The 11,682-nt window shown below is 32.0% G+C and overlaps 1 protein-coding gene across 1 annotated transcript; it reads left to right on the top strand.

Moving 5' to 3' along the window:
* The first annotated feature begins 252 nt into the window (after positions 1-252).
* Positions 253-10,029, top strand: LOC131841656 (tektin-4-like). The gene is made up of 2 exons (XM_059189980.1): positions 253-1,033; positions 8,290-10,029. The coding sequence occupies exons 1-2, from the start codon at positions 634-636 to the stop codon at positions 9,765-9,767; spliced, it is 1,878 nt and encodes a 625-aa protein (XP_059045963.1). The 5' UTR covers positions 253-633; the 3' UTR covers positions 9,768-10,029.
* Positions 10,030-11,682: the final 1,653 nt, after the last annotated feature.

Here is an 11,682-nt window from a genome sequence, read left to right as displayed (position 1 = left end):
GTTATCTTATTTTAATATTACGCTAGATGTCAGTACCAGTTAGTACGAACAATGCGTGTTGGTTTGTCATGTACTTACATTAAGTTCACAATCTGTTAGCTAGATGTCTGATGATGTCATTCACATTCCTATAACCAGATGTCTTTTGATGTCAGATAATGGTTAAAGTTATTGTTAAGTAAACTGAAGTAAAACTATAAATATCTTTACAAATTGTTCCATATAAAGATAGATAGCACATATATAAGATTAAAAATATTATTTGTAATTGTTTTTTTTTAATTTTCTTATGTTCTATACAATTTTACTTATACTATTTAAAAGAAAAATGGACAAATGGAAGCAATAGGTCAAACTTGTAGCTTGATTACTTATCCCCACTACTTCTCACTCAACCGAATGGCGCGCGGCGAGAGGTTGTGCTCAGTTTCGTGTCGTGTTTCTTACGTCCTCGAATAGTTACAACGATACTTTTCCTTCGAGTCATGAATGGATTTATCTGTTTTCATTTTAATGATACTGGATCTATAGTCTAATTAATCGAATTCCGTAAAATGTGTTACCAATAACGTGTTATTTATTTGTTGTGTAGTGATCGATTATATTGTAAAAAAATAACCGGATATCTACAAGATGGGTTCAAAAATCGAGTACGTGGATTCGTCACATCTGTACGCTACAAACTATGTTCGAAATTCGAAAGCTATTGGTGTGCTTTGGGCGATATTTACGATTTGCTATGCGATTATAGCCGTTGTTGCATTTGTGACACCTGAATGGATCGGAGATTTAGAGACAGAGTATCCAAGGAAGTTTGGACTATGGCAAATTTGTAAAGCTGATGAAGTGGAGGACTGTAAAGGAAGGTTGGACGACTTCCTGTCAATAAATGGGCTGGTATTCAAAATTGCGACCGTGTTGGTGGGAATAGCGGTCGCGTTGGCCCTGTTTACAATCTGTGCAATGCTGTTATTCTTCTTTTGTCAATCGACGACCGTATTTCATATTTGCGCTTGGCTGCAGCTTTTATCTGGTGAGTAATTTGTTTTTGTCGTTTGATAAATATGAATAGGTTTAATAGTAACGATTATTACCTAACCATATCTGCACGCCAGATTCATAACGGGGTTGGCAGTATTTGGCGGAGAGTGCAGTGCTAATAGGCTTTGTTGTTTATATGCTCTTAATCTGAATACACAATAATTTTGCTTACTGTCAGTTTTATCACCTCACTAAGAGATTTATAAGTAGGTTAGTAGGTTTACATACCTGCTATATACAGAAATCCTAGGCAATTATTGTCAACAGAGTTCAATTTTGAATAACAACAAAATTCTTATGATGTATTATGACAATTGCAAGCATCAACCAGGAACTTTGTTTTATGATAGGTTTCTAATCAGCCCCAGTCGTGAGTTCGTGACTGACGAAAAACCATTAGGAAGTCCTATCATGTAATAGGCGCATATACCGGTGTAATTTTAAAAGACTTCTGTTGAGACAAGTTACTTTGTTAGATAAATTATTTATATATTTGCTACTATATACTGTTTGTTCTTTTAATTATAGTTACTCTTCTATTTTTTTTGGACGGAAAAAAGTATACATTATTTCATTGACTAATTCTTCGGCTAAGCATTTCCAGTTAAGGTAATACTTATTCATCAGTTACCTGAAATAATACCGTTATGAACAGAACAACAATCATCACAATGAGAACCTTTAAAAAGGTCGCTGGTTCAAGCTTATTGTAAAGCGAAAGTTAGCTGAAAGCTCTTTAACCTTGAGGTGTGATAATAAAACGAGTTTCAAGTAATATAGGCTGGCGTAGGTATAGTTTCGCGTGGTAGAATGCAGGTGCGAAAAATATCCCACCTGTTTTACTAGTAGGCAGATGTCTGGATAGCTTGGAAGATTCGTTTGAAGAAATATAACATATTTCATTTAATTATACGTAATACAAGCTCTCTAGAATACTCTCTTTTTTAATTTTACAATTAATTAGAAGAGCAGACTCGTCTCAAGAAGAACGAACGAGAAAGATAGGTAACAATTATAAATAAATGTTGTTCAACTTTGACTAGAATTTTCACGTATATCTACAAATAAATTAAATGACATAAGGTCCCACAAATATATTGTAAAAAAAAAATCTCCCTGCTTTCGTTAATAGTAAACCTTAGGTTAGTTAGCCCATCATGTCTAATTCACCAAAAATTACCTATAGTCGTTTACAAGGGGCTGCTTGAACTTAAAACTCAAAATGAGACCTCTAGTCACCGTTTCTATTCCCTCTCTTCCTTTTTCTTATATACATAACACCTCCACTTTAATTTACATGCTAGAATGCATTTACATTTCATTATGTCATGCCCGAAGTACCTATGATATTCTTTTCTATGTATAAAAGACAAAGTCATGTTTAAAATTTTCCTTTATTATGAAAAGAATAAATTATTTACATAATAAAAACTAGACATTAAAATAACGGTTTCCTGGAAATAATTTATAGCTTACTCACCAATATTAATTAACTAATATGAATAATAGGATATATTAGATATTAATATCACCAACTATAAATTATTTATTATATTCGAGAGAAATGCAATTAAAAATCAACATAGAGATACAAATAAATAAATAATGTCGACTATGACGAATAAATATATATTTTTTTCAACATTTCTATTGATTAAAGTTAAATGAACTAATCTATCAAGATAAATTAAAGGAACTAACAATTTATCTATGTATTTATGTAAATAACAATATCTATAACAGCGTGTAATTTATTTAATTAATCTGTAATATTTAAATATTTTTCAATGAATACAAAAAAAAAACTAGGCTCGTAATTGGAATATTACAATATACAAAGAAATTTAACATTTATTAGAAAAACCAAAGAATAATAACCTAAAAGATTTTAAAAATTGGCGCGAATTTCGTTTATTATTGCAACACAAATCGGCTACTTTCAACAAATAGAGACATATGTTATGTACATGTAACAATAATCCAATTCGCAACAATAACCTTCACTAGTGTCGACAGGGACATAATATGAGTACAATGTTACGTCTCGAGTAACGTAATTGAATCGATACGGATAATATCGATGTTATCCAGTCGAAATTTAGGTGGCCGTTACACGATAGGATAATCACTATGTGTACGATAGGTCGAAGTTATTTACTAAATCTAAGATTGTAGAGAATTTGTATGTAAATAAATATTGTAAACTACTAGAAAATTAGTTAATGTGCCTTTTAATTTTTTTTGGGGTTTTTATTTAATGTGTTTCATGATTAAATAGGAATTACTAAACTTGGCCATCTTTACATTATTTTAAGTGACGTCTATTACTTACGTCCTGTAACCTAATCGGTTATGCAAATATAATCCTTAGCCTTACTAATATTATAAACGCGAAAGTAACTCTGTCTGTCTGTCTGTCTCGCTTTAAAGCCAAAAACCACTTAACCTATTTAAATGAAATTTGGTACACATATAGTCTAGACCATAAGAAAGGACATAGGCTACATTTTTATGCCAAAAAAGAGTTGTAAGGGGTTGAAAGGGGAGAGAGGGAGTTCTAACTAATATTGTTTTGGATTCATATATCTTGCATAACATACATTGATCACATATTTTTTTTTTATTTAAGTATATAAACGATTTTATAAACTGAACTAAAGAAGCGAGGGATCTGCGAACAAGTTCGCTTAGTTCACCTCTTTAGGAACGATTTTCTAATATATTTCGTTCAAGAACTACAAAGATACTGTAAATGGAATATGGAGTTCCGTATGCACGTCAGCTAATTAGCACAATGTAGTGTAGTCATCAAGTAAACGTTATGCGAACTTTTTTTACGGTCATATAGCGGTTTGGTGAACTCTGCCATGCCGGGGTCGTGGGCATATAACATTGTAATGATCTACATATTTCATATCTATTGCTTTTTAACCGACTTTGGAAAAGTGGAATTAAGAACAAAATCTTAAAAATTTTGTACTTTATAAGATTTATTCATTTAATTTATAAAAAATTAGTTTGTAGATTATATGAGCATAGTGAGATATTTTCTTGGCTATTGATTTTGATGATTCTTATTTTAATTTAAATGTTAATATATTCATATACAGTGCCATATATTTGACACACACACGCATATAAACTCTTTCATGTAATGTTGAAAGTCTGTGGTCGAATATTTGTCTCTTGTAGGGTTGCCAAGCAGAAATTTAAAAAACCAGGATTGAAATTTAAAAAATCCAGGCCTATCCAATTTAAAAACAGAACGCATTAATAGTGTTGCAATAGTTATATTAATATGTAGTAAAATTCAAGTAATTACTTAATATAATCAGATTTTTAATATAAAGTATTTGATAAAATTATACTGTTCAAAATGAGTAATTAGGAGGCGCGCATATTTTGGACCATATGCAAACCCTGGACTCTGCCAAATAATTGTTCAGGACCTCCCAGGACACTTCAAAACTAGGAGATGTCCTGGGAAAACGGGACGGTTGGCAACTCTAAGTATATTGTCTCACGGAATGTTAAATTATGTAATGATTGAATTTCGATCACTTGTCGACCACTAGTATCTATATGTATATATGTATTTTATCTATACAAATAAATAAAATTGGATTGTCTGCTTGTCATATTGAAATAACCGTTTTTTACTACATGCATATGTATATAAATACGGTACATATACCAATTATTGTCTGTCTGTGTATCTGTCTATTTGTTCCGGCTAATCTCTGAAATGGCTGGACCGATTTTAAGGGGACTTTTTTGGCAGGTAGCTGATAAATAAGGAGTAACTTAAGCTACTTTTATTTAAATAAAAATAAAATGAAATTCCAGGCGGACGAAATCGCGTATACAGCTAGTATTTTAATATAAATTATGTTTAAGTAGAGTCGTTCTCTCTGTCCTTTATAATATTTCGTTTAGCACGAGCTTGGCATTGAGTTTCACATTCGTGAAAACATTTTAACAACAAAGCTACCAGTGTTCGTCGGACAAGACAGTTACTGGTGCCATTATTTACTTCTGAATAATATCAAATCGTAAATACCTAGTCCATGACCTCGATGGTCTGACGGTTTAGCACACCGCCTTACTTCCGATGGGTGCGGGTTCGATTCCTCGCACGGTACATACATTTTTATTCATGTGCCTGGGCGTTTCCTATGTATGTTATTTATGTATTAAAATATATGTATCTATGTATTTATATAAGTTGTCTAGTACTCATAACATAAAATATGCTTAGCTTGGGAATAGATGGCGCTGTGTGAATTGTACTGATATATTCTTATTAATACTGGTAGTCCAATGATCGAAATGCTTCCATTATTAATTTACATTATAATTTTTAACATTATCAAAATTCTATTGTCAAAGACTACGAGATAGTCATATTGGATAGAAAAAATTGTCAAAGTGCTTATCTGATACAATACTATTAATAATATCCCATACTTTTAATAGTACCATTTCTAAACGCATACCCATCTTGTTTTATTTTTTTCGTGTTTAAAGAGTTTTACAGTACTCCAGTATCAATACTTGAATCAATTGAACGTAGACACATAATTTAGAAACCAATCAATAACAGTTTAGAATAATCTAATCTTTTATTTATTTATAATATATAAATAAATAAAAGGTCTGTGTTTCTAAATCATCAGAAATCTAGAACACTTTCAAAATTAGAGACCTATTCATCCTATACTAAGCCAAGATCTCTACATCCCTATACCCCATACCCTACCTGGATGTAGATGTCAAAAATAGAAGAGGTACCACGATTCAAGTCATAGATGTAAATAAACAGTAGGGGGCGAGTGCAGATGGCACTCCAAATCCGCGGAAGGACTAAGCACAGCTGCTGAAGGCCAAGTTTTGCCTGACAGATATGACTTCTGTCTGATGGCACCCTTTTACAGGGACAACCGGTCGATATACCGGTTAAAATCATTAGGAAATCTCTTAGAATATTTTACAAACATTAAAATAATAAAATCTTTGTTCTATACAATACTAGCTTTTGCCCGCTGCTTCGCTCGCGTTAATTTATCCCCTTAGGGGTGGAATTTATCAAATCTTTCTTAGGGATGCCTACGTCATAGTAGTTTTATGCATGCAACGTCTCAGCGCGATCGGTTTAAAATTGACAAAATTTCATACAAACTTTCATCCCCTATTTTATCTCCTTGGGGGTAGAATTAATCAAAATCCTTTCTTAGCTACGTCATAACATCTACCTGCACGCCAAATTTCAGCCCGATCCGTCCAGTGGTTTGGACTGTGCGTTGATAGATCACTACGGCAGTCACCTTTGAGTTATATATATTTAGATTAATGTAAACTAAAAGCTCAAAGTCACGTCGCAAAAAATGATTATTAAAAAGTAAAAGTGCATGACATAATGAGAAACCGTGTTACATTACATTAAATATTACACAGAGGTAATAATGTGTTTCTCTCACGCCAAAACGTTAGCTTTGTCAACAGAATGAAAATTTCATTTTTAATGATAAATAACGAGTGCAACAATATAATTTCAACGACCTCGGTGGTCCAGCGGTTTAACACACCGCCTTATATGCGATGGTCGCGGGTTCGATTCCTCGCACTGCACAAACATTTGTATTCATGCGTATTATTTGTATCGGTCTGGATGTTCTCTATGTATTTACGAAAAAAAAATATCTATGTATTTGTATCAGTTATTTAGTAACAAGCTTTAGCTAGCTTAACTTGGGTCTAAATGGCGCTAAAACAAATAAAGTAAAGAAGTATGATACATTACATTACTTATTCTAAACATTAAGCTATCTTCTGGTTTAAAACAGAGAAATCACACAGTATAGAAATAGAGTTTAGATCTTATCTTTTCAAAACCCTGACGGGTCTAGGTAGCGAACTTTGAAAAGGGCGAGCACAATAGATCTATGTAGATCGCAGTGCTACAGGTGCTACACATCTGCCCAACCAATAGCCCAACCAACCCAATAAAAAAAAATATCCTTTCAAAGGAGCCAAAAATTGGACTCGGACACTAGCCGCATCTGTGAGTTATCTAATTGATCTCGCAAATGGGGGGTTAATATCATTTTGACAACTAACCGTTGAAGGGTTTGGGATTTTAAAAATCAATTAAAATCTATGCAAATCGATGCAATCAGATTATTTACCTTGGAATACGAATGAATGGATATTAAATGATATTTTAATTAATTTTAAATGAATGCCGACTGCGATTAAATTAAAGAACTGGATCTATTTACAAACCCACGTTTCTTGTATCTAAAGCGCTGAATATAAGGGTATCAAAAACATAATATAACATATATACATATAATAGTAGATACGTAAAGTGACGGAACCCATTTGTGTTTCAAGATGACGTAATAATCTGCAATGATCGTCATTGAAACGCGACTAACTTTTTTTTTAAATCCGTTGCGTCTATCACGCGTCCATTAATCTACGTGAAAGGTTCTTTCCAATTGAATTGTTGAGAAATCCACTATTTCGTAACGGACAATCGATCGATTTATAACGACTGTATCGACTTAAATCGATTAATTACTAATTACGATATTTATATAAATAGAGCAATTTTAACTATAATTTAATGTACCTTATGGAGTATTTTATTAAAGTCTAAATTGCACAGATTTGTCTGTAAAGCTAGGTTATCTTTGTGTAAATCCTGGGTGTCACAGGAAATACATGGTTAATTATGTTTATTACACGATTGTATCACATACCTAACGGTAGAAATAAATAGTGTAATCTGGTCATTATTGTAAGAAAATTGCTGATATACAGGATGTGAAAATGAGATCAAACTGATACAGTAATTGCTATAGACTAGAAAGTGAGGTGCACTCCGTGAATGATAGGCCTAATTTGTAAATCAAATACGCACATATATATATATATGTATGTCAAGCTTGTAGAAAAACAAATGCTCTTTTATCTATAATAGATAATTCTGTTTCAAATTTAAAAAGATATAATTATACACATATATTACCAAAAACTAATATTAAAAAAGCTAGTTTGTGTATCCACAAGTAATCGTAAATTACATTGAAACCTTTTTCGATAATATTAAACAACTTTAATGAATAGATGTGACATTCATGACTGAATATGTAAAAATCATCATTACGTATAGCTCTTCCCTTTTTTATATATAATTTACTATTGTAATATATAACATGACGACATTAACATCTTTTCCCGAAGATGTTAAATGTCCTAAGGTTTGTACTGATATTGGAGCATTCAAAAAGGCTTCTAAAACACCCGAGCAAGTCAAGGAAGAATTAAAAACTGCTGAGGAAACTAAAACAGCTGTTCTAGAATCTTCTCCAATTCCAACTCTTCAAGATGCACCTGAAAGAATAACTTCGCCATCTACCGGCGATGAATATTTGTCTAACCTTAAACCATGTCCTGATGGTACAGTTGATTGGACACCACTTGGAGATATGACTGGTACAAGACCCGGAGTAAATAAATACTCTCTCAGTAGATATTCCCTCAGTGAATGGAGAAAACATAATCAGAAAGTTTTAGATCCTGAGGTAATTACCGAATCTAATATTGTAGATTATAATGCTAAAACATCTATGATGCAAGCATTTGGCAACATAGATAAACAACAAAGTGAAAATAATAAAAGATTAAAACAAAAAGCAAGAGATATCTTCAGATGGAAAGTAGAAGTTGAAAAAGCATGTAAAGAAATAACACAGGAAGTTGAATATTTGGAAATAGAGAGACAAAGGTTGAAGGGAGCGTCTAGAGTATTGATGTTACCTGAATCAATTTCTAAAGAATGTTTAGATCTACGTTCAAATAGGTTTGAACCAGATTTAGTTGCTGACTTAGCAGAACAAGAATTAATCAAAGAAATGAATTTAGTGAGCGAAGTAAGAGCAACTTTGAAAAACACTCTAAATAAAATTGAAGAACAAATGGCTATAAATAAAGCTGCTAAACACAGAATCGAATACGATTGGTGTGACAAAGCCATGGCTTATAATACTGAGACTATCAATCTTAGTCTTAATACAAAATCGAATATAATCATGTTTCGACCGGGTTCTACTAGATTTGGTGAATATACTGCTCCATTGGAATACTGGGAGTATTTTTGTAGAGAAAATGTCCAAAACTGTGAAGCAGCTAGACAAAAGTCTGCCGATTTAAGAGGTAGCCTTAATGCTATTTTAGTGAATGGTGGAAGAAAATTAAGAAATCAAGCTGACAGAACTGATATGGCCTTAGCTGAAACTGTTGCAATAATGCAAGAATTGTGCACGAAACTTGAAGAAACTTTAAGGAACACACTGCAAAGAATTGCTGATATGGAGGCCTTAATAGATAATTTAAAAGATTCTATAAGAAAAATGGATGCGGCTATGAAACTAGCACAAACGAGACTGGATAATAGAAATAATTGGCGGCCACATGGCGAGAGCGTAAGGGACCAACCACATCTCGGTTTGATAGAAGAAGTAAAGAAGATCCACGAAACTGTCACTTCTCTTCTTGGGCAACTGCGAAATGCAGAACGGGTCAGACAGGATCTATTGAAAAAGAGAACTGTTTTGGAAAAAGATATAGCTTCGAAGAGGAAGACGTTGAATATTGACAGAGACAGATGTGGAATGGTTAGATCTCACTATCCTTCTGCTTCGGAACTGGCTGGACATTGACAAATTAATATTAATAATATTTTGAAAATTTACTAGTATGTTAACAATTTATTTAAACAGATATTTTTTTATATTATATTTATTTCCTACTCTATACGTCATCAGTGATGATTGGCTAGATAATTGGCATTTAAATCTTTATTGATGATAATCAGTTAAGGCCTGATAACAGACCAATTAAGAAACAGGTAACCGCATTTTCACATTTCGGTATATCTAACTTTAGTAGCATTATAACTGTCAATGCGTTATTGAATTTTTTCTCAAGATAATAAATTTACTATAGATTCTTCCAGTACCTATACTTAAACCGTATATTCCCCGTGTAACTGTATTCTTTCACTGGCATTGTTTTGTTCTTGGAAGAAGGTGCCATGTTAAGTACCAGTTATGCAATAAATAAACGAAGATGACATTTAGACTGTACTTAGATGGTGAGGTTAGATAGTGTAGTAATGTTAGGATTGTATAGCGTGTAATTGTGAGAATGTGAGATGGAGTATCAAAGATAATAAGTAATTTAATTTTTCGAACTACTCTAATGCTGGCCGCAGCTGGCCTTTACAGCTTCACCGGACGATAACATATGTTTCATTTTAATTTCATTGCAATTGGTGTTTTAATCTTATCAATATTATTAACTCGAAAGTTTGTTGATATGGATGGATGTTTGTTACTGTTTCACGCAAAAACTACTGAACGGATTTTGATAAAACTTTAATTATATAATAATGTAATATAGCTTATACATCAGAAGAACATATAGGTTACAAATTCATTGTGGGTTAAACCGCGGGCACAGCTATTAGTTAATAATTCGTTTTATAATGGACAATTAATTATTCAAATAAAGATTTTCTATTCTATGTATAACGATTACCTATACGGATAGTTATGCGTTATCAGTTAGAATAATGAATAGTTATTGTTCTTAAACTAAATTAACAGTAAAATGACAGTGAACTTTGCACGCATGTTAATAACAATAGTTTTTGATAAAATCTTATACTTAATGAACCAAAAAACCAAGATTCCGTTGCATGAAAATAGGAACTATGTAATTAGTTGGTACTACATAAACGCTGTAAAAACATAGTGTTAGATGCAGAACAATGGCGTTGATTATAGTGATGTGATGGGAATATTTGTTAAGTCACTTGAATAATAATGAATCGATTCTATTGTCTCGATTTATTTATTGAATTAACTGGCATATAATATTAAAATATATAAATAATAACTATTATCTGCTAGTCATTTAAATAGCTTGGTCGGACATTTTTTGACTGGAGTGTAAAGTACTGGGCCCATAACCTGTTGAAGTGGGAGATAGTCAGGATTACATTAACTACATTTCTTAGAAGATTTTTATAAAAGATGATATAATTATGAAACAAAAGGTGACATAAAAGTATATAACTTTTTTTTTTTACATTAATAGAATATTACGTATTTATTTAACATTTAGATGTTATTTTTAATTAGTTACAGTGAGTTCAGGACTGTATCGTCTTAAAATGGTCTGAGATTCAATCCTCACATGAAACAGCAATATTCATAAGTACGTCTATTTAAATTGGTATATATATGTATTGTGGGTTAATTAATAAACCATAATAAAGTAGGTATAACAGTCTTTTTAATAATACGATAGAAATTTAAATAAATATCCACATATTTATTACATAGAGTCCCAAAAGTTAAAAAGCTTGTACAAAAACTGTTGGATTTGTTTTTTATAAATATATATATATACATACATAGCAAACATCTAGACCAATATAAATAATCATACTCACGAATACATGTTTGTAGTTGTACATGTCTTGAATCGCCTACTATAGTACTCAGACCGCAATTTAAATAGATTTAAAAAGTTTAGTTTTTTTTTATTCTATTTCTATCGAATAACGAG

Source organism: Achroia grisella, unplaced genomic scaffold (assembly GCF_030625045.1).
Source record: "Achroia grisella isolate CSIRO2021 unplaced genomic scaffold, CSIRO_AGI_Agris_v1 utg1867, whole genome shotgun sequence".
Classification (NCBI taxonomy): Eukaryota; Metazoa; Arthropoda; class Insecta; order Lepidoptera; family Pyralidae; genus Achroia; species Achroia grisella.
Note: the sequence above shows the minus strand (reverse complement) of the source record. Positions and strands in the feature narration are given on the sequence as shown.

Excerpts from the sequence above, each read along its gene's own strand:
- LOC131841656 (XM_059189980.1), top strand. The coding sequence starts at position 634 with ATGGGTTCAAAAATCGAGTACGTGGATTCGTCACATCTGTACGCTACA. Across the intron at positions 1,034-8,289 it reads TTGGCTGCAGCTTTTATCTG|ATGTTAAATGTCCTAAGGTT; the intron begins GTGAGTAATTTG and ends CTTTTCCCGAAG.